Source organism: Mercurialis annua, linkage group LG1-X (genome assembly GCF_937616625.2).
Source record: "Mercurialis annua linkage group LG1-X, ddMerAnnu1.2, whole genome shotgun sequence".
Classification (NCBI taxonomy): Eukaryota; Viridiplantae; Streptophyta; class Magnoliopsida; order Malpighiales; family Euphorbiaceae; genus Mercurialis; species Mercurialis annua.
In genome coordinates, this window is record NC_065570.1 from 32,565,605 (window position 1) to 32,587,798 (window position 22,194).

The following is a 22,194-nucleotide window of genomic DNA, read 5'->3' on the forward strand; positions in this document are numbered from 1 at the left end:
TGGGTATTATTTGTGTGTGCTTTGGATTGTTTATTCCGACATGTTAATTGTGCTAGTCCTATGTGGTGTCTAGTACTCCCTAGAGTTAGGGTCTGATTTTAATAATTATTTTATTTGTCTAGACTCGTCTACTGTTCGTGCTTCAGAGGCGAACCAGAGTTAGTTGCTTGCCGGTATTTCACGTGGATTAGCAAGCAGTGAGTTTGTACTTACTATTTACCGCTTTATTAAGTAAATTGTTATTTTAATATTAAATATATATATACTGTACGTATATTTCGAACTGTTTTTATATTATGGCTTCTAGTTGGAACATGCTACCTAATGGGCATCATTAGGACTGCGTGCGCACCGGTATTGATCTGGGTAAGGTATATGTGGAAAGGTGGTAACTCGGTGCGAGCATAGCTCTCGGGACCAGGTAGAGTAACTCGGTGTAGCTCAGCTCTCGGGACTCTGGTATAAGTGTGGTCAGTGGTAACTCGGTGTAGCTCAGCTCTCGGGACCAGACCTATTGGATTATGATCATTACTTAGAATTGTGGATTAGGGTTCCAACTATTATCTGTAATATCGTTATTAAATGTTTTAAACGTTTTAAAGGTTTTCCACTTAATAAATGTAAATAGTGGTATGAACTCATCTCAGTATATCTGACCCCGTTGTTTTCCCAATTTTTCCCAGGGTTATGATCTGAGAGAGTCTGGTGATCTCCGCATTTACTTTTCCTCGGAGGTTCCATTTATTTTGATAAACTGTCAAACTATTTTATTCGTAGACCGCAGTAGTTGATTAGACGTCTTTATTATTATCACAGTTGTTTGTCGGATTGGTCTGACTAGTTATATTGCTCTGGCATGTTATGTAGTTATTTCGGATTATTTATGTTATGCCTGTTTTTTAGACTCAGAATTGGATAAGCATGTTATATTATCTGTTGAATATTATATCTGCTAGATTTAGGCTGAAGTCTCGGTTGCCCTCGAGCATTGGTTTTCTGCAGGTTTATGTGTTTATGTGTTAAATGATAGGCTAGCTACGGGTTTCGGTACTACATTACCCATACCCTAGCGCCGGTCGCGATTCATGAAAATGGGTCGTGACACCTATCTATCTCCTCGGATAAGAATTTCAAAAATATATTTTTCTGTGATATACAAATATCGCCAATCTTTTCAAAAACACTTTACTCATTTTCCATATCGAAACCCAAAGATCTCGACCCACAAAACATTAACCCATCTAAACCCCTAACCGAAACTAAGGCAGTACATGGTCTAACAAATGCTCGACACACAAATCAGAACCAAACATCAAGGTTAAGCCAAACGAACACATGAAAATAATTACCTCACATGCTACTCTGCACGACGAGATAAAATAAACTCAACCAACATAAATCAACTAAACTTGCGAGGTAAACAACGCAAATTCAAATCAAGAGATCACGAATTCTACAATTCTAAAACCATCCAAGTGTGCCATACAGCCAATTAAACCAACATACTTAAATGACAGATCAAAATGTGCTATAACCAGTTTTGAATTTGTAATAAAGTCAACATGTAATATGTCACCTTTCAAGAGTACGCTTCAAATTCATTTTGAAATTTAAAGTCAACCAAAAAAAAAAATTCAATTGTTTTTTTTTTAGTTGAGCCCCACTGTTAAAACGAAATCAATTATCCGAAAAAAAAATATCTCTTCTTATAAATTAATCGCTTTAAAAGAATACCCAAAGTATTTCAATTATAAAACCATCGAGTTAGCCAAGTCATTATAACTACCAAGCTCAACTCCCAAATTTGGGTGACCCAAGTCGAACCTAAAACAACAGTCTATAAAACGTATTCAAAACATTTGTAAGTCCGGAAGGATGCCTTTAAATAAAATCCCATTTTTTTATAAGAGCTCAACGCAACCCAAGTATCAAAAATCAACTCAATCACTCAATTGAGAAGAACATAAATCACCACAACCATTTATAAATTAAAAAAAAAAATATTTAAATAAAATCTCAATTTTTCTAAAAAAAACAAAATAGGAGTTCAACCATATCCGAAAATCAAAAGCATTTCAAAATCTTAAGTGAGAAAATCTTTAATCTCAAACAGTTATTCTGTAAACACCTAATCTGGCCAAACGTAATATACCAAACATATGACCAACGACGCTTCAAACGTCGACAAACCACAACGCGGTGAAATTAACAAAAGCAATATTAAATCCTCAAATGTTAATCACCTCATAATTTAAATTATTTTGAAAATAATTGTTTGTCAACACTAATCCAAACGTAAGATTCTGAAATACATGGAATTCATTTTACTTGAAAAGTAATCAAAAATCACTTTTTTAAAAAGTATTAAAACCAGACGTCTATTCCGATTCTCGTGTCAAAACACAAAAGTAATCAAAAAAATTTTCTTAATAAAAAGTGTAAAACCAACGTGCAATCAAACAACATAAAGCTACAAAACATGTTTAAAGATTTAACACAAAAATCTTTTAAAAATCATACATGGCCAAAGCCTAACGTATCATAGTATGTGCCAACCTATTTAGCACCCAACAACGCAGCCAAAACCAAATTGTACTCACCAACAAGGTGAAGGCAACCCAATTACAATCAAAATTATCCAAGGCGTAAAAGCCAAGAACTAATCACCCAAGGTAAAAATCATATAAGGAACAACATCCTACAAAGCATCACCCGAAGTAAACACCATATAAGGCACAATAGCCATCAAAACATCACCCAAAGTATATTTCATAGATGGCACAACAGTCAACAAAAATCACTCAAAGTATATCTCATATATGGCACTACAGCCAACAAATTACCCAATGTATAAGCAGTAAACATTCCGAAGTAAAGCATCAGTAACACATAAAACCGACACTCAACATTCCTATAGATGAAGGTAGAAATTTTGAAAACAGAAGATGACGTTTCAAAAGACAAGACTTGAATCCTAATTCCGTAGTAGATCCTATAACACAACCGTAACACTTAACATGCTTTAAAGCGATAAACACATAACATGCAAAAATTTGGCCTTAGTTCGAAACTAAGGCTCTGATACCAACTTTGTCACGACCCAATTTCATGGATCGTGACCGGCGCTAGGGTATGGGTATGGTTGTACCAAAACCCGTAGCAAGCCTTGCAGAAAACCACCAATCATATAAACCTGCAGAAAATCCAATGCTCGGGGGCAACCGAGACTCCAACTTAAACTACCAGTTATTAAATATAAGTACTTCCATTAAATAAAAATAAGTAGAGTTAAACAATAGTAATGCCAAAGCATAAAATAAAGCCAGTCAGACAAATCCGACAAACAGACTAGAATAATATAGACTTCTAGTTTACTACTGCGGTCTAAGAAAAAGGTAGTTTGACAATTTATTAAAAGAAAATAAACCTCCGAGGAATAAAGATTCGGAGTGGACCAGCTTTCAAATCATAAACCTGGAAAATTTGGGAAAACAACGGGGTCAGATATACTGAGATGAGTTCGCAATACTATTTACATTTATTAAGTTTAAAACCCTTAAATCAAAACAGTTTATACTAATATAGTATGATTATGGAATAACAGTATTGAAATGATCCCAGCGTAAGTATGACATAGCATACTGAAAAATAAACCCAGAGTGGACGAGACTAATCCTCGTCAAATTACCAGCGTAAGCAAGACCACAGTCTGCCGATCCCAGAGTATATACCGGTGCACACAGTCTCGATACAAGCCTATCGAGTAGCTCGTTTCAATCCAGATCCATAATCGCTTAAAACAGTTCAAAAACATTTATAATACTAAAATAAAATGCGGTACTTAATAAAGCGGTAAATAGCACTACAAACTCACTGCTTGCTTATCCACGTGAATCTTGGCAAACAGCTAACCCTGCGTAGACTCCAAAGCACGAGCAGTCGACGGGTCTAAAACATTATACGAGTTAAAATTTGAACAAGCCCTAACTCTAAGAATACTAGACACCACATAGGACTAGCATCTCGAACACAACCAAAGAATCAACCAAGGTGACCAAGTACAACCAATGTATATCCAAAATATTTCATTCAAACCAAATAACAAAGTTAGGCAAATTAAATTAGGTGAGTTCTTATCTTTGAAACAAAACCAAAGTCCTTTCATAACTTAAATACTTTATTTAAAATCGAAAGATTTCCCAAAGTAGTGTGTTTGCCTTAACTGCAGTATAGCTCAACATCACATGTCGGGAGACCACGTCTAACCCGACTCATACATAAACCAAAGTTAAAACCAAAGTCTTAAATCAAACCTTAAATGAAACCAAAGTTATTTTAATAAGAACTCATACCTTAACTTAATAATTCCAAAACATAATTTAGCCAAATAAGCTTGCCAACACTTGACAAGTAACACCCAAGGTACACTTGAATATAAAACCTTAAATAGAATCAATAAGATTCAACATATTTCAAGTATCAACTTGAAACTAAAATAACTTAGCTAAACATAATACGACCATCTTACTCCTTACATGCCTTTAATCAATTACTTAACCCATGTTAACCACAATCTAGAATAAGGCTAACATCCTTTTAATATGTTTAAACCACTTTTAAAACATAGTTTTCAGCCTCTTATATTTACCAAAAACCATCTTAAATATGCCTTAAACATTTGGCCAAAATGTTGGTAAGCCATTTAAATCCAATCTCCCCCAAAGTAGCACTACAATTACTAATAATCAATGTTAAAGTAATATCCAGAAAATAAGTCATTTCAAAACAGTGATTTAATCTTTGTAAAACGTTAATTAGCCTATGATTTAACCTTAGCCAATGTATCACAAACCCCCCAAAGAATTAGTTGTTAACTAACAACCTATAATCATCCTATAGTGGATTTCCAGAATTTCAATTCAAAATATTTCCCAATGTATTAATCCTCCAATTAACTCAACCAAATCAATCCACCCAAAGTACAATTGACAAGAACAAGCCAATCGCAACACTAATCATTATATACAGATTTTTATATTGCAACCAAACAGAAATTAACAAGCCAAACACCCTAGGTATGGATTCATACAATCATTTAGCAATCTCTACACATTTAAACAATGGATTAGAGCCACTAACCTCTTGGAACAGATTAAGAACGATTCAATATAGAAAATTCAGAAAATATTTGATTAGAACAAACCTACAATCAATCAAACACCATAACTAATTAATCCAAATCGATGGGACAAAGAAATCAATGAATTAAACGACAAGGGATAGGTTTAGAACACTTACTGAATGTCTAAATCACCAAGGAAAGGTAGGAAATCAGTTGGGAATGAATTAGAATCGTGTTTAGGGTTTTAGGAAAAAGTGGGGGCTGATTAGGTTTCAGAAACGGGCTTTTATAAGCCTTCCCGTAGTGAACCGGTTCACTGGCCGGTTCTACTGGGCAGAACCGGTCAGAGAACCGGTTTACCTTCTGCTCAGCAAAATTGAGCAAACCGGACCTCCAAACCGCGTTTGCTCAGTAGGTCCGGTCCTAGGTCCAGTCAAAGCCTCAAAACCGACTTAAAATGTGTGTGAACACGTCCCGAAAGCTACGATACGATCCGTCAAACACACACACAAGTGTGAACCAAACCAACACCAAAACACATGCACAAACCGAAGTGAGAACACAATTAGTGTTCAACCTAAACCGAACATTAAACGGTCATACAACCTTCGAATCGAGTCATAAAAACACGGGATATTACAGCGGAAGCTGCGGGTTCGAGCCCCGTGAGTCCCGACAGATAAAAATCCAATAATCTAATAAAAAATACATCAATGCATCTTTTCCTTTTCTGCAAAAGGGGGACAAATAACCTAATTTCATTTCCAGGGGGATCTTTCTTATTCTTTTTCTTTATTTTCGTTTTACATTTCTCATCAAAGTTAATACAAATATGGGAATTTTCCTTTTTTTAACTAGTACTGGTTGATAGACATATATGTGGATTAGTGCAATTATTGGTAGCATTATATTGAAGATTCCAAAAGATACTATACTTATACTGAGTTTGGGTTTTTTGATTATTCCCAACCCATATAATGAATAATGAAATCGAATCGAGTACCATATCTTTTCCGGTAACGCATACACAAATAGAATTTGTATTTATTTGTATGTACCATACAAAATAAATACAAATTGTTTTAATAGAATCCTTTAAGTATGAAAAGTCTCTTTTTTTTTGCTTCGATTTTGCGCAATCTCAATTACAAATTTGAATTTGAAACAATCTATCTCATTAAAATTCAAATTGCGCATTGAAGTTTTTTTTAATATATTCTATACTTTCCATTAGCAAGGAAAGAGAATATTAATAAAATAAAAATCAAATAAAAAAAGTAAAGTAATGGAAAAAATTATCAATTGAATCAAGAATCCAATCCATTTTTGAATTCGATATGGATAAACGATCTTTCTATGTTATACTATTCAATTCTCGACGATGAATCGATTTGATAACTCCGATATTGTTATTCATGATATTGATCAGACTCAATATCATCGAGATGGAATTCATCCCATTGAATTTTATTTAAGGCGAAAGATTTATTATCTCTATGGGATGAAATCTCGAGTTATTACGAAATAAATAAAAATAAAACGATTAGATTTTAGATTATGGAAGTAAATATTCTTGCGCTTATTGCGACTGCCCTGTTCATTCTAGTTCCTACTGCCTTTTTACTTATAATTTACTTAAAAACGGTTAGTCAAAGTGATTAATTTGAATGAAACTTGACTTCATTTTACTTCTTGGTTCTTATCAATGATTGAAGAAAACAAATGAAAAGGATTCCTATTTTGAGTCTTAGATGAAATTAGCAGTATTCTAGATCCGATAGTATGATAGAAAGAAATATATTTCTTTCTATCATATTATCCGTTTTTTCTAGTATATACAGTTGTACTATATAAAAATATAGTCTGAATCGACTTAATATAGATAAATCTATAATAATATTATCTCAGATTCATATGTCTGGATATCAGTTATCCATATGCAATGTACATAACGTCTCAATTCGATTTCTTCATCTATATTGATTTGTGTCGATTCCAATTAATCTGAAATAGTCGAAAGGAAACTCTTACTCTTACTTTTAGGATTCTAATTCCTAGATCTATTATTATTTTCAATATGAACCCCGACATGTCTCAAAACAATAAAATCAATGAAAAGGAATTCTATAAAAAACGATTTTCAATTTCAACGAAAAGGATTAGTAAACCCTGCCGATTTTTAACCTTTGAATCATAATAGGAAATGAGTCAAATCAATAAGGTATAGCATAAATCAAATTTCTCTAAATCTAAAATAATAAAACAAATACTAAACTAAGCACTAAGCACGAAAATCTCTTAGTATGCGTAGTATCTCATTGGAGAACCACTATGTTTCTCTTATTTCCCATAGAAAATTCACTTAATTTAATCACTTTTAATAATTAATAAATAATTAATAAAAGAACTGCTTTCATTTCTCATAGAAAAGGGCAAACAAAAAAAAGAAGGGGGTTCTGTTCTTCCTCATTCTTCATATAGAATTCTAGTAAGAACTTGTTTATCGAAATAGAGAATTTAGGAAGAATTGGGCTGGAATCAATTTCCTATCATTTATATTCCTTTTAGTTTCGAAATAGGAACACGAGAATTATTGAAATATTTGTTTGATTATGATTAAAATATGATTAATTAATCCTATTTTAATTAATAAAAAAGAAAAGGTATTCTTCATATATTATTCATCGAATACATTACTTCACTCGAATCCAATATCATTTGAAAATGGGGATATGAAGATATTTTTAATTCAATTGCTAAATTTGGAATAAATTAGCAATTGAATTAAATAATTCAATTGCTAATTAATAAATTCAAAAATAAATATTGTCAGAACGGTTTATAAAAAAATTGATAGAGTTTGATTTCTCAACTCAATTAATACCTCTAAAGTCCACTTCTTCCCCATACTACGAGTGAAAGGAAAAATGTAAAGACTCCCATTAAAGCAGCCCAAGAAAGGCTTATTATATCCATGTAAATTATGTCCTCTATGAATATGAAGGAATTTTTCCATTATTGTTCACTAATATAATAATAGGAGAATTGTTGGAACAGAGTCAAAACAAAAAAAAAAGATTATGTTCAATATATTGAATATTGATGAAAAAAATCCAATTAATTCAAAGAAGTTCTTATCTTATTCTTATAAGATTGCTACTAGAATCGAAAAAAATTTAGTAGAAATTTAAGTACAAACAAAATAGCCAGCAATACCTTTGGAAGTATCAAGAAGTCTTTTCCTCCGCGTATTCCATTGGGAACAAATTTGATAAGTTATATCAGCAAAAGAAAAACGAATAAGATATTTTGCGTCTTTTGTTAATCAGGCGACACCCGGATTTGAACTGGGGAAAAAGGATTTGCAGTCCCCCGCCTTACCACTCGGCCATGCCGCCAGTGCAACATAAACATAAAATAGACAAACCCCCCTTTTTTTTCTAAATTCCTAAAAAAAATCCTTCTTTTTTTTTGATTGGATCTATCTTTTCAATTAATTTTGTATAGTATCTCAAAACACATACTATCTAAATTTTTCTATTATATATTGCTATTGAAATGAAAAGTCAATTTTTAGTCACAAACTCCAAAATTAAGTACAAAGTGGAACCGTTAACTATTTACTGTGAATTCATGTCATGAACGATTCTTCGATTTGAATCTAAAATTGTATTTCTCTAATCTTAATGATATAAAAAAATCAAAATGGATACGTAATCAATCCATATTGATTCTTTTCAATAAAAAAAAATTCTTCTCAGTTTCAATTATAACAACAATTATGAGTATATGTAAACCCTAGAATAGAAAATTTTCTGCAGATATCTATCTTATCTGTCTATGATTCCTATAAGAAAATTTTGATTCAATGAAAATGGAATAAAAATTTTAATAGAGCATGACATGTGCTGTCCAAAATAGAACTGCAGTAAAAAGAGAGACATATATATAAATAGCTATAGTTATGGGCTAGTTATGTCCCCGTATATTTTATGTATGTTTAATAAGCCTTATTATGTTTGTTTTATCTTATGCACTTCAATCGTATTATATGAACTCGCTTAAATAAAAAAAAATATAAACAAAATCTTCTATGTTTATGCGAATTTTGTTGAACTAAACAATTAAATCCGCGTGACAAAACTAAGTGCTAAAAAAATAAAAAAATCCACTTGATTCGGATTATTGGTTCTTTTTCTCATCGAAAGATGAAATCCTGTATTTTATTGGTATCCAGGCGTATTAGAATATGTAATATCATAATAATGGTAGAAATGAAATCATTTTTTTTTTTTGCTATTCTATATAAATTTTTATAAGTCTAAGGTAAGTGGAATTTCTCAATTCCTTTCCAGTTTTATCTGTTGCAAATTCGAATTTGAGTATAAACGTCTCTTTATTCTATTCCTCCGTTCATACGTATTTCATAGATTTCATATCTATGGAGTTAGATAAAATTTTATGTGATTCTGTAAACAGAATATAAAGTCCATCGTTCCTAGATCGATCCATCTAATTGGAATGAAGAACGATCCAATAAAATAATGGGATTTTTTTAATAAATAATAAACAGGAAATTCAAAATGCTCGGGGATGCAAATGAGGGAGTGTCTAAAATACCTGGATTTAATCAGATACAATTTGAAGGATTTTGTAGGTTCATTGATCAGGGCTTAACAGAAGAACTTCATAAGTTTCCAAAAATGGAAGATACAGATCAAGAAATTGAATTTCAATTATTTGTAGAAACATATCAATTAGTAGAACCGTTGATAAAAGAAAGAGACGCTGTATATGAATCACTTACATATTTTTCTGAATTATATGTATCCGCGGGATTAATTTGGAAAACGAGTAGGGATATGCAAGAACAAACAATTTTTATTGGAAACATTCCTCTAATGAATTCCCTGGGAACTTTTATAATAAATGGAATATACAGAATTGTGATCAATCAAATATTGCAAAGTCCCGGTATCTATTACCGGTCAGAATTGGATCATAACGGAATTTCGGTCTATACCGGCACCATAATATCAGATTGGGGGGGGGGGGGGCGATTAGAATTAGAAATTGATAGAAAAGCAAGAATATGGGCTCGTGTGAGTAGGAAATAGAAAATATCTATTCTAGTTCTATCATCCGCTATGGGTTTGAATCTAAGAGAAATTTTAGAGAATGTGTGCTACCCTGAGATTTTCTTATCTTTCCTGAATGATAAAGAAAAAAAAAATTGGGTCAAAGGAAAATGCCATTTTGGAGTTTTATCAACAATTTACTTGTGTAGGTGGAGATCCAGTATTTTCTGAATCCTTATGCAAGGAATTACAAAAAAACAAAATTTCAACAAAGATGTGAATTAGGGAGGATTGGTCGATTAAATATGAACCGGAGACTGAATCTTGATATACCTCATAACAATATATTTTTGTTACCGCGAGATATATTGGCTGCTGCGGATCATTTGATTGGAATGAAATTTGGAATGGGTACGCTTGACGATATGAATCATTTAAAAAATAAACGTATTCGTTCTGTAGCGGATCTTTTACAAGATCAATTCGGATTGGCTCTGATTCGTTTAGAAAATGCGGTTAGAGGGACTCTATGTGGAGCAATTAGGCATAAATTGATACCAACCCCTCAAAATTTGGTAACTTCAACTCCATTAACAACCACTTATGAATCTTTTTTCGGATTACACCCACTGTCTCAAGTTTTGGATCGAACTAATCCATTGACACAAATAGTTCATGGGAGAAAATTGAGTTATTTGGGTCCCGGAGGATTGACAGGGCGAACTGCTAGTTTTCGGATACGAGATATACACCCTAGTCACTACGGGCGCATTTGCCCAATTGACACATCTGAAGGAATCAATGTTGGACTTATTGGATCTTTAGCAATTCATGCCAAGATTGGTCATTGGGGGTCTTTAGAAAGCCCATTTTATGTAATCTCTGAGGGATTCAAAAAAGTACGTATGCTTTATTTATCACCAAATAGAGAGGAATACCATATGGTAGCGGCAGGAAATTCTTTGGCGCTAAATCGGGGTGTTCAGGAAGAACAGGCTGCTCCAGCTCGATATCGTCAAGAATTCCTGACTATTGCATGGGAACAAGTACATCTTCGAAGTATTTTTCCCTTACAATATTTTTCTATTGGAGCTTCCCTCATTCCTTTTATTGAGCATAATGATGCGAATCGGGCTTTAATGAGTTCTAATATGCAACGTCAAACAGTTCCACTTTTTCAGTCCGAAAAATGCATTGTTGGAACTGGATTGGAACGCCAAGTGGCTCTAGATTCGGGGGTTCCTGCTATAGCCGAACACGAAGGAAAGATAATTTATACTGATATTGATAAGATCATTTTATCGGGCAATGGAAATACTTTATGCATTCCATTAGTTCTGTATCAACGTTCCAACAAAAATACTTGTATGCATCAAAAAACTCAGGTTCAGCGGGGTAAATGCATTAAAAAGGGACAAGTTTTAGCGGATGGTGCCGCTACAGTTGGTGGTGAACTCGCCTTGGGCAAACACATATTAGTGGCTTATATGCCATGGGAAGGTTACAATTTTGAGGATGCGGTACTCATTAGTGAACGTCTGGTATATGAAGATATTTATACTTCGTTTCACATACGGCAATATGAAATTCAGACTCATGTGACAAGCCAAGGACCCGAAAGGATCACTAATGAAATACCACGTCTAGAAGCCCATTTACTCCGAAATTTAGATAAAAACGGAATTGTGATGCTAGGATCTTGGGTAGAAGCGGGCAATATTTTAGTAGGTAAATTAACGCCTCAAATGGCGAAAGAATCGTCGTATGCTCCCGAAGATCGATTATTAAGAGCCATACTTAGAATTCAGGTATCTACTTCAAAGGAAACTTGTCTAAAACTACCTATAGGTGGTAAGGGGCGAGTTATTGATGTGAGGTGGGTCCAGAAAAAGGAGAGTTCCAGTTATAATCCGGAAATGATTCGTGTATATATTTTACAGAAACGTGAAATCAAAGTGGGTGATAAAGTCGCCGGAAGGCATGGAAATAAAGGCATCATTTCAAAAATTTTACCTAGATAAGATATGCCTTATTTGCAAGATGGAAGACCTGTTGATATGGTCTTCAACCCATTAGGAGTACCTTCACGAATGAATGCAGGACAGATATTTGAATGCTCACTCGGGTTAGCGGGAGGTCTGCTAGATAGACATTATCGAATAGCACCCTTTGATGAGAGATATGAACAAGAGGCTTCGAGAAAACTAGTATTTTCTGAATTATATGAAGCTAGTAAGCAAACAGCAAATCCATGGATATTTGAACCCGAGTATCCGGGAAAAAGTAGAATATTTGATGGAAGAACGGGGGACCTTTTTGAGCAGCCTGTTATAATAGGAAAGCCTTATATCTTGAAATTAATTCATCAAGTTGATGATAAAATACATGGACGTTCCAGTGGACATTATGCACTTGTTACCCAACAACCACTTAGAGGAAGGGCCAAGCGAGGGGGGCAACGAGTCGGAGAAATGGAGGTTTGGGCTCTAGAAGGATTTGGTGTTTCTCATATTTTACAAGAAATGCTTACTTATAAATCGGATCATATTAGAGCTCGCCAAGAAGTGCTTGGTACTACAATCATTGGAGGAACAATACCTAAACCTGAAGATCCTCCGGAATCTTTTCGATTACTCGTTCGAGAACTACAATCTTTGTCTCTGGAACTGAATAATTTCCTTGTATCTGAGAACAACTTCCAGACTAATAGGAAGGAAGCTTAATCAGAATGAATCAGAATTTTTCTTCTATGATTGATCGGTATAAACATCAACAACTCCGAATTGGATCAGTTTCGCCTCAACAAATAAGTGCTTGGGCCAATAAAATCCTACCTAATGGAGAGGTTGTTGGAGAAGTGACAAAACCTTATACTTTTCATTACAAAACCAATAAACCTAAAAAAGATGGATTGTTTTGTGAAAGAATTTTTGGGCCTATAAAAAGTGGAATTTGTACTTGTGGAAATTATCGAGTAATCAGAAATGAAAATGAAGACCCAAAATTTTATGAACAATGCGGAGTCGAGTTTGTTGATTCTCGGATACGAAGATATCAAATGGGCTACATCAAACTGGCATGCCCAGTAACTCATGTATGGTATTTGAAACGTCTTCCTAGTTATATTGCAAATCTTTTAGATAAACCTCTTAAAGAATTAGAAGGTCTAGTATATTGCGATGTGTGATTTGATCGAAATTCTGATTTTACAGTTTTGGAATGAAAGAAAAACTGTCATCCCAAAAGAAATGGGATGTCCTGGATCTGACATGTCTCTTGAGAGGAGTAATATGAAGCTCAGAATTATGGGTGTATTCAATACTCCCTAATAAAAGAGGAATTGGTCTATGGTCGCTGCAGTAACAAATAAATAGGAATTCCTAGTTGTACCTCGTGAAAACCGACTTCTTTCTTTTTTTCTTTTTAAAAATAGAAAGAAACTATGTTTATACTCAAGTAATCAACTATGTCATGGTTACGGGAGTCTATACATCGCATATAGGTCTTAATAGCATCGTGGCATAACCATCGAGGTGAGTTCAGGACCTAAGAGATCGAATAGAAAGAGACATAGACAAATAAATCACTTATGATATGAATTGATATGAATTTTAGGATACTAGAAATTTCTCGTTCGAAAGGAAGTAGACTACTCAAGAATTTCACATTTCATTTAGGTCGTAATTGTGAAAATTGAATAAGTTGTGATAATTGAATAAAGAATTCATAAATTCTAAAAAAAAAAAAAATGGAAGAATGAATTAATGAGAGCTTGTTTGCTATTCATTATTCAATTCAGTGGGAACTTGAGTAAGGAGTAGCTCTTTTTTTTATCGATTTTGAAATTGGAAAGCAGGAACCCTTTCTTTCGATTTCTATTTGGTATAATTACTTGAGCCGGATGAGAGGAAACTTTCACGTCCGATTTTGAAGGGGGAGACCTTATAGTATAGGAGTATAGGATCCTATCCCAATTTTTCTTTTGCTAGGCCCATAGCTAAAAAACCTACTTTTTTACGATTACGTGGTTCACTCGAATATGAAATCCAATCCTGGAAATACAGTATTCCACTTTTTTTTACTGCTCAAGGTTTCGATACATTTAGAAATCGCGAAATTTCTACAGGAGCTGGTGCTATCCGAGAACAATTAGCCGATCTAGATTTGCGAATTATTATAAATTATTCATCAGTAGAATGGAAAGAATTAGGGGAAGAAGGGCCTACGGGGAATGAATGGGAAGATCGAAAAGTTGGAAGAAGAAAGGAGTTTTTGGTTAGACGCGTGGAATTAGCTAAGCATTTTGTTCGAACAAATATAGAACCAGAATGGATGGTTTTATGTCTATTACCAGTTCTTTCCCCCGAGTTGAGACCGATCATTCAGATAGATGGTGGTAAACTAATGAGTTCAGATATTAATGAACTCTATAGAAGAGTTATCTATCGGAACAATACTCTTATTGATCTATTAACAACAAGTAGATCTACGCCAGGGGAATTAGTAATGTGTCAGGAAAAATTGGTACAAGAAGCCGTGGATACACTTCTTGATAATGGAATCCGCGGACAACCAATGAGAGACGGTCATAATAAGGTTTACAAGTCCTTTTCGGATGTAATTGAAGGCAAAGAAGGAAGATTTCATGAGACTATGCTTGGAAAACGAGTCGATTATTCGGGGCGTTCTGTCATTGTCGTAGGCCCCTCACTCTCATTACATCGATGTGGATTGCCTCGCGAAATAGCAATAGAGCTTTTCCAGATATTTGTAATTCTTGGTCTAATTAGACAACATCTTGCTTCGAACATAGGAGTTGCTAAGAGTAAAATTCGAGAAAAAGAGCCAATTGTATGGGAAATACTTCAAGAAGTTATGCAGGGGCATCCGGTATTACTGAATAGAGCGCCTACTTTGCATAGATTAGGCATACAGGCATTCCAACCCATTTTAGTGGAAGGTCGTGCTATTTGTTTACATCCATTAGTTTGTAAGGGATTAAATGCAGACTTTGATGGGGATCAAATGGCCATTCATGTACCTTTATCGTTGGAGGCTCAAGCGGAGGCTCGTTTACTTATGTTTTCTCATATGAATCTCTTATCTCCAGCTATTGGAGATCCCATTTCCGTACCAACCCAAGATATGCTTATAGGTCTCTATGTATTAACAAGCGAGAATCATCGAGGTATTTGTGCAAATAGGTATAATCCACGTAATCACAAAAATTATCAAAATGAAAGAATTGACGATAATAACGATCAATATATGAAAGAATCGCTTTTTGCTAATTCCTATAATGCAATTGGTGCTTATCGGCAGAAAAGAATCCATTTAGATAGTCCTTTGTGGCTCCGGTGGCAACTAGATCAACGCGCTATTGCTTCAAGAGAAGCTCCTACCGAAGTTCACTATGAATCTTTGGGTACCTATCATGAGATTTATGAACACTATCTAATAGTAAGAAATATAAAAAAAGAAATTCTTTGTATATTCATTCGAACTACTGTTGGTCATATTTCTCTTTATCGAGAAATTGAAGAAGCTATACAAGGGTTTTGCCAAGCCGGCTCAGATGGTATCTAATCATAGGGATCTAAGCTAAGTCATTCTATGACATTGGCATGAATTTCAATCTTTTCGGTTCAGCTAGGACCATAGTTCCTGAATTTCATTTCTATGCAAATCAAAATCGAGAAAAGGAAGTTTCCAATCATTGACTCAAATCCATTGTCGAACTCTACTCAACGGAATATGGAGGTACTTATGGCCAATCGGGCCAATCTGGTCTTTCACAATAAAGTGATAGATGGAACTGCCATTAAACGACTTATTAGCCGATTAATAGATCATTTTGGAATGGCATATACATCACACATTCTGGATCAAGTAAAGACTCTAGGTTTCCAGCAAGCCACTGCTACATCCATTTCATTAGGAATTGATGATCTTTTAACAATACCTTCTAAAGGATGGCTAGTTCAAGATGCTGAACAACAAAGTTTGATTTTGGAAAAACACTATCATTATGGAAATGTACACGCGGTAGAAAAATTACGCCAATCTATTGAGATATGGTATGCTACAAGTGAATATTTGCGACAAGAAATGAATCTTAATTTTACGATGACGGAACCCTTTAATCCAGTCCATATAATGTCTTTTTCGGGAGCTAGGAGAAATGCATCTCAAGTACACCAATTAGTAGGTATGAGAGGATTAATGTCGGATCAACAAGGACAAATGATTGATTTACCTATTCAAAGCAATTTACGCGAAGGACTCTCTTTAACAGAATATATTATTTCTTGCTACGGAGCCCGAAAAGGGGTTGTCGATACTGCTGTACGAACATCAGATGCTGGATATCTTACGCGTCGACTTGTTGAAGTAGTTCAACACATTGTTGTACGTAGAACCGATTGTGGTACCACCCGCGGGATCTCTGTGAGTCCCCGAAATGGGATGATGTCGGAAAGAATTTTTATTCAAACATTAATTGGTCGTGTATTAGCGGATAGTATATATATGGGCCTACGATGCATTGCCATTCGAAATCAAGATATTGGGATTGGGCTTGCCAATCGATTCATAACCTTTCGAACACAAACAATATCTATTCGAACTCCCTTTACTTGTAGGAGTACGTCTTGGATCTGTCGATTATGTTATGGTCGGAGTCCTACTCATGGCGATCTATTGGAATTGGGGGAAGCCATAGGTATTATTGCAGGTCAATCCATTGGAGAGCCAGGTACTCAACTAACATTAAGAACATTTCATACCGGTGGAGTATTTACAGGGGGTACTGCAGAACATGTTCGAGCTCCCTCTAATGGAAAAATCAAATTTAATGAGGATCTGGTTCATCCGATACGTACACGTCATGGGCATCATGCCTTTCTATGTTCTATAGACTTGTATGTAACTATTGAGAGTCACGATATTCTACATAACGTGACTATTCCACCAAAGAGTCTCCTTTTAGTTCAAAACAATCAATATATAGAATCAGAACAAGTTATTGCTGAAATTCGGGCGGGAACATACACTTTGAATTTTAAAGAGAAGGTTCGAAAACATATTTATTCCGATTCAGAAGGCGAAATGCACTGGAGTGTTGATGTATATCATGCGCCCGAATTTACATATAGTAATGTCCATCTCTTACCAAAAACAAGCCATTTATGGATATTATCAGGAAATTCGTGCAGATCCAGTATAGTTCCTTTTTCACTCCACAAGGATCAAGATCAAATGAGCGTTCATTCTCTTTCTGTCAAAAGAAGATATATTTCTAGTCCTCCCGTAAATAATGATCAAGAAAAATCCAAATTTTTTAGTTCAGATTTTTCGAGTAAAAAAGAAAGTAGGATTCCTGATTATTCAAAACTTAATGGAATCCTATGTAATCGTCATTGTAATCTCATATATCCTGCTATTCTGGTAGAGAATTCTGATTTATTGGCAAAGAGACGAAGAAATAAATTCATCATCCTATTCCAATCAATCCAAGAACAAGAGAAAGGCCTAATGACTCACTCGGCTATATCGATTGAAATGGAAATACCACTAAATGGTATTCTCCGTAGAAATAGCGTTTTTGCTTATTTTGACGATCCCCAATACCGAAGAAAGAGTTCGAGAATTACTAAATATGGGACTATAGGGGTGCATTCAATCGTCAAAAAAGAAGATTTGATTGAGTATCGGGGAGTCAAATAATTTAAGCCAAAATACCAAACGAAAACAGATCGCTTTTTTTTCATTCCCGAAGAAGTGTATATTTTACCCGAATCTTCTCCACTAATGTTACGGAACAATAGTATCATTGGAGTCAATACACCGATTGCTTTAAATACAAGAAGTCGAGTGGGCGGATTGGTCCGAGTGGAGAGAAAAAAAAATGGAACTTAAAATCTTTTCTGGAGATATCCATTTTCCGGGAGAGATAGATAAAATATCCCGACACAGTGGTATCTTGATACCACCAGGAGCACTAAAAACAAATTCTAAGAAATCAAAAAAACTGAAAAATTGGATCTATATCCAACGAATCACACCTACCAGGAAAAAGTATTTTATTTTGGATCGACCAGTAATCATATATGAGATAATGAACGGTATAAATTTAGAAACACTTTTCCGCCAGGATCTATTGCAGGAAAAGGATAATCTGAAACTGCGAGTTGTCAATTATATTCTTTATGGAAATGGTAAACCAATTCGGGGAATTTCTGACACAAGTATTCAATTAGTTCGTACTTGTTTAGTGTTGAATTGGGACCAAGAAAAAAAAAGTTCTTGTATCGAAGAGGCGCGCGCTTCTTTTGTTGAAGTAAATACAAATGGTCTGATTCGTGATTTCTTAAGAATCAACCTAGAGAAATCCCCTATTTCCTATATCAGTAGAAAAAGGAACGGCCAATCGGGTTCAGGACCGATCTCTAATAATGGGTCAAATCGCACCAATACCAATATTAATCCATTTTATCCCACTTATTCCAAGACAAGGATTCAACAATCACGTAAACAAAATCAAGTAACTATTAGTACGTTGTTGAATAGAAATAAGGTATGTAAATCTTTGAGAATTTTATCATCATCTAATTGTTTTCGAATGGATCCCGTCAACGATGTAAAACATCGCAATGGAATAAAAGAATCAATTAAAATTAAAAGAGACCCTATAATTCCAATTAGCAATTTGTTGGGCCCTTTAGGAACAGCCCTTTTAATTGCTAATTTTTATTTATTTTACCATTTTAAAAATTTAATATTAATAACTCATAATCGAATCTCAGTAACTAAATATTTGAAACTTGACAATTTAAAACAGACTTTTCGAGTATTTAAATATTATTTAATGGATGAAAATGGGAGAGTTTTTAATCCCGATCCATGCAGTAACGGCGTTTTGAATCCATTCAATTTGAATTGGTATTTTGTTTTGGTTCGACAAAATGTAATATGTGTTTATGTAGCTATTGGGCAAAAAGCGTCTTCTGTCGCTCAGGTAGTGACTACTTTACAGGAAAGAGGGGCAATGGAGTACACTATTGTGGTAGCCGAAACGGCGGATTCTCCGGCTACATTACAATACCTCGCTCCTTATACAGGAGCAGCTCTGGCTGAATATTTTATGTACCGTCAACGACACACCTTAATTATTTATGATGATCTCTCCAAACAAGCGCAGGCTTATCGCCAAATGTCGCTTTTATTACGAAGACCGCCAGGTCGTGAAGCTTATCCAGGAGATGTCTTTTATTTGCATTCACGCCTTTTGGAAAGAGCCGCTAAATCAAGTTCTCAGTTAGGTGAAGGAAGTATGACTGCTTTACCAATAGTCGAGACCCAATCAGGAGACGTTTCGGCTTATATTCCTACTAATGTAATTTCCATTACAGATGGACAAGTATTCTTATCTTCCGATCTATTTAATGCTGGAATTAGGCCTGCTATTAATGTGGGTATTTCCGTTTCTAGAGTCGGATCCGCAGCTCAAATAAAAGCTATGAAACAAGTAGCTGGTAAGTTAAAATTGGAATTGGCGCAATTCGCAGAATTAGAAGCCTTTGCGCAATTCGCTTCGGATCTCGATAAGGCTACTCAGAATCAATTGGCAAGAGGTCAACGATTACGCGAGTTGCTCAAACAATCCCAAGCAGCTCCTCTCACGGTGGAGGAACAGATAATGACTATTTATACCGGAACGAATGGTTATCTTGATTCATTGGAAATTGGACAAGTAAGGAAATTTCTCGTTGAGTTACGTACCTATTTAAAAACGAATAAACCTCAGTTCCAAGAAATCATATCGTCTACCAAAACATTCACTGAGGAGGCAGAAACCCTTTTGAAAAGAGCTATTCAGGAACAGAAGGAACGCTTTCTACTTCAGGAACAAGTATAAAGAAATTAAGAACTTTTAATTAATCTTTATTAAAATAAAATAATTTCATTTTAGAATCGATTAGAATCGCTATATAATCTATATATATTTTCTCTATATAACTATAGAATAGAATAATCTATATTAGAATAATATAGATTATTCTATTCTATTAGTATTAGATTTATATCCATATTCTTTATATCTAAATTCTATTATATGTATAGAATAGAAAATAGAAATATGTATATTATACGAAAAAATTGCGTCCAATAGGATTTGAACCTATACAAAAGGTTTAGAAGACCTCTGTCCTATCCATTAGACAATGGACGCTTTCTACTTCTCCATTCCAATTTTTTTCTTTTTTTTTTGTTTCATATTTTTTGTTCAGAAAAAAAGAATATACAAGATAATTTTAGGAATTACCTTGTTTTAATTAAATATGAAATAGAAAAATGTAAATGATGGATTAATTCTTTTATAATTATTTCATTTTAGAAATAACTATTCTAAATGAAATCTTCTAATTTTTAGAAGTTATTATTGGATTAGCCGAATTTTCCATTTTTTTATTACAATTACTTTTTCGAACATTATTCTAATTTCTTATTAATTTATATTCTATATAACTATATAAATTATATACACTATCTATAGTCCATTTACATAGACTTTCTATTTATATAGAATTTTTTATAGAATAAAACAAATTTGAACTATATACTCTAACTTTCTATTATTAATATAAATTTAATAATAGAAAGTTTATAGTTAGAATATATAAAATAGAAATCGATAAGAATTTCTATAATAACTATCTATAATAACTAATTATTAACTATTATAGAATAACTAACTATTAGAATAACTAACTATATCTATATATATAGACTATTATAGACTATAGAGTTATTCTATAAGAGTTATTATAGATTGTTAAAATCTATATTAAAATCTATATATATAGGTATCTAATATATCTTTAATATATCTATATATTAGAATATAATTCTAGAAAAATAGAATAGAAAAAAGTAAAATACATCATAGTATATAAAGTCGAATAAAATTCGACTCTTTAAAAAATTTCAAGAAAATTAAATTATTTAAATAAAAATTAATTAAAAAATAGAAAAAATATTAATTAATTTTTATTTTTTAGAAATATTTTATATCTATATAAAAATATTATCATATATATATTATCTCTTTTTTTTTAGAGAGTAGAGATATAGAGCGGGTAGCAGGAATCGAACCCGCATCGTTAGCTTGGAAGGCTAGTGGTTATAGTCGACGTTGAGTCATCATCAATTTTAACGTCTCTAATTCAAAACCGAACATGAAACTTTTGTTTCATTCAGCTCCTTTATGGAATATGGAAAAATTTCCAGCTAAAAGACGTGAGCGAAAAAAAAATTGACCCATAACATCTATGTCAGCTTTTCTGTCTTAATGCATGCAAAAGAAGGCGCTTTCTAGATGATCCCTCTAGACGAGTGGCAGTTTTCTACTCTTTCTAGTTACTTCGTTCTCTATTTCTATCTGAAAGAATCCTTAGGAAAAACAGTTTGTTTCTACCGAGCTAAAAAAAGATATCGATGTCTATAGTAAACCAAAGTCATCGTTTAATAGTTATTTTTTTGCTTCAATTTGACTATATAAAAAAAATAAAAACTATACAAAACAAAAAAAAAATTGAAGATTTAGTTACGATTAGAAATATACTTTTTTTCTGTCTTTTTCCATAGATGCTTTACTCATACTCATTCAATTGAATGGATTGATCCAATTAATAAAAATTATGTTTCGTAATTTGATAATCCAAATTTTTTTTAATTAGAAATTAAAAAAATTGGATACAAATCACGAGACTGTATTTTCTTCCTCAAATTTTGCATTAAGAGGTAAAGGATTTCATCTTTTTAATAAATAAAGTTTTTCATCGGAATATGGGGCCGAGGATCCCTTAACTATTAGAATATAATTAATAGAACGAATCACACTTTTACCACTAAACTATACCCGCTACGATGTGATAATTGTATATAAATGCACTTTTTGTCGAGTAAGAAAATCGTCGAGCATTTTTCATTTAT

The 22,194-nt window shown here is 33.6% G+C and overlaps 2 protein-coding genes, 1 non-coding gene and 1 pseudogene across 3 annotated transcripts; 3 read left to right on the forward strand and 1 right to left on the reverse strand.

Annotated features, from left to right (window-relative positions):
* Positions 1 to 8,449: 8,449 nt before the first annotated feature.
* On the reverse strand, positions 8,450 to 8,520 carry TRNAC-GCA (transfer RNA cysteine (anticodon GCA)). The gene has a single exon. It is a non-coding gene; the product is annotated as a tRNA-Cys (tRNA).
* A 606-nt stretch (positions 8,521 to 9,126) lies between these two features.
* Positions 9,127 to 15,798, forward strand: LOC126664672 (DNA-directed RNA polymerase subunit beta-like; annotated as a pseudogene).
* An 81-nt stretch (positions 15,799 to 15,879) lies between these two features.
* On the forward strand, positions 15,880 to 18,100 carry LOC126664669 (DNA-directed RNA polymerase subunit beta''-like). Its single transcript, XM_050357176.2, has one exon. It carries the CDS (start codon positions 15,880 to 15,882, stop codon positions 17,923 to 17,925), a length of 2,046 nt encoding a protein of 681 aa, XP_050213133.1. The 3' UTR covers positions 17,926 to 18,100.
* Positions 18,101 to 18,106: 6 nt separating this feature from the next.
* Positions 18,107 to 20,202, forward strand: LOC126668250 (ATP synthase subunit alpha, chloroplastic-like). Its single transcript, XM_056104366.1, has 2 exons — positions 18,107 to 18,775; positions 19,040 to 20,202. Exons 1-2 carry the CDS (start codon positions 18,107 to 18,109, stop codon positions 20,114 to 20,116), a joined length of 1,746 nt encoding a protein of 581 aa, XP_055960341.1. The 3' UTR covers positions 20,117 to 20,202.
* The last annotated feature ends 1,992 nt before the right edge of the window (positions 20,203 to 22,194 follow it).

Excerpts from the sequence above, each read along its gene's own strand:
- LOC126664669 (XM_050357176.2), top strand. The coding sequence starts at position 15,880 with ATGCAAATCAAAATCGAGAAAAGGAAGTTTCCAATCATTGACTCAAAT.
- LOC126668250 (XM_056104366.1), top strand. The coding sequence starts at position 18,107 with ATGGAACTTAAAATCTTTTCTGGAGATATCCATTTTCCGGGAGAGATA. Across the intron at positions 18,776-19,039 it reads CGTTGTTGAATAGAAATAAG|ACTTTTCGAGTATTTAAATA; the intron begins GTATGTAAATCT and ends AATTTAAAACAG.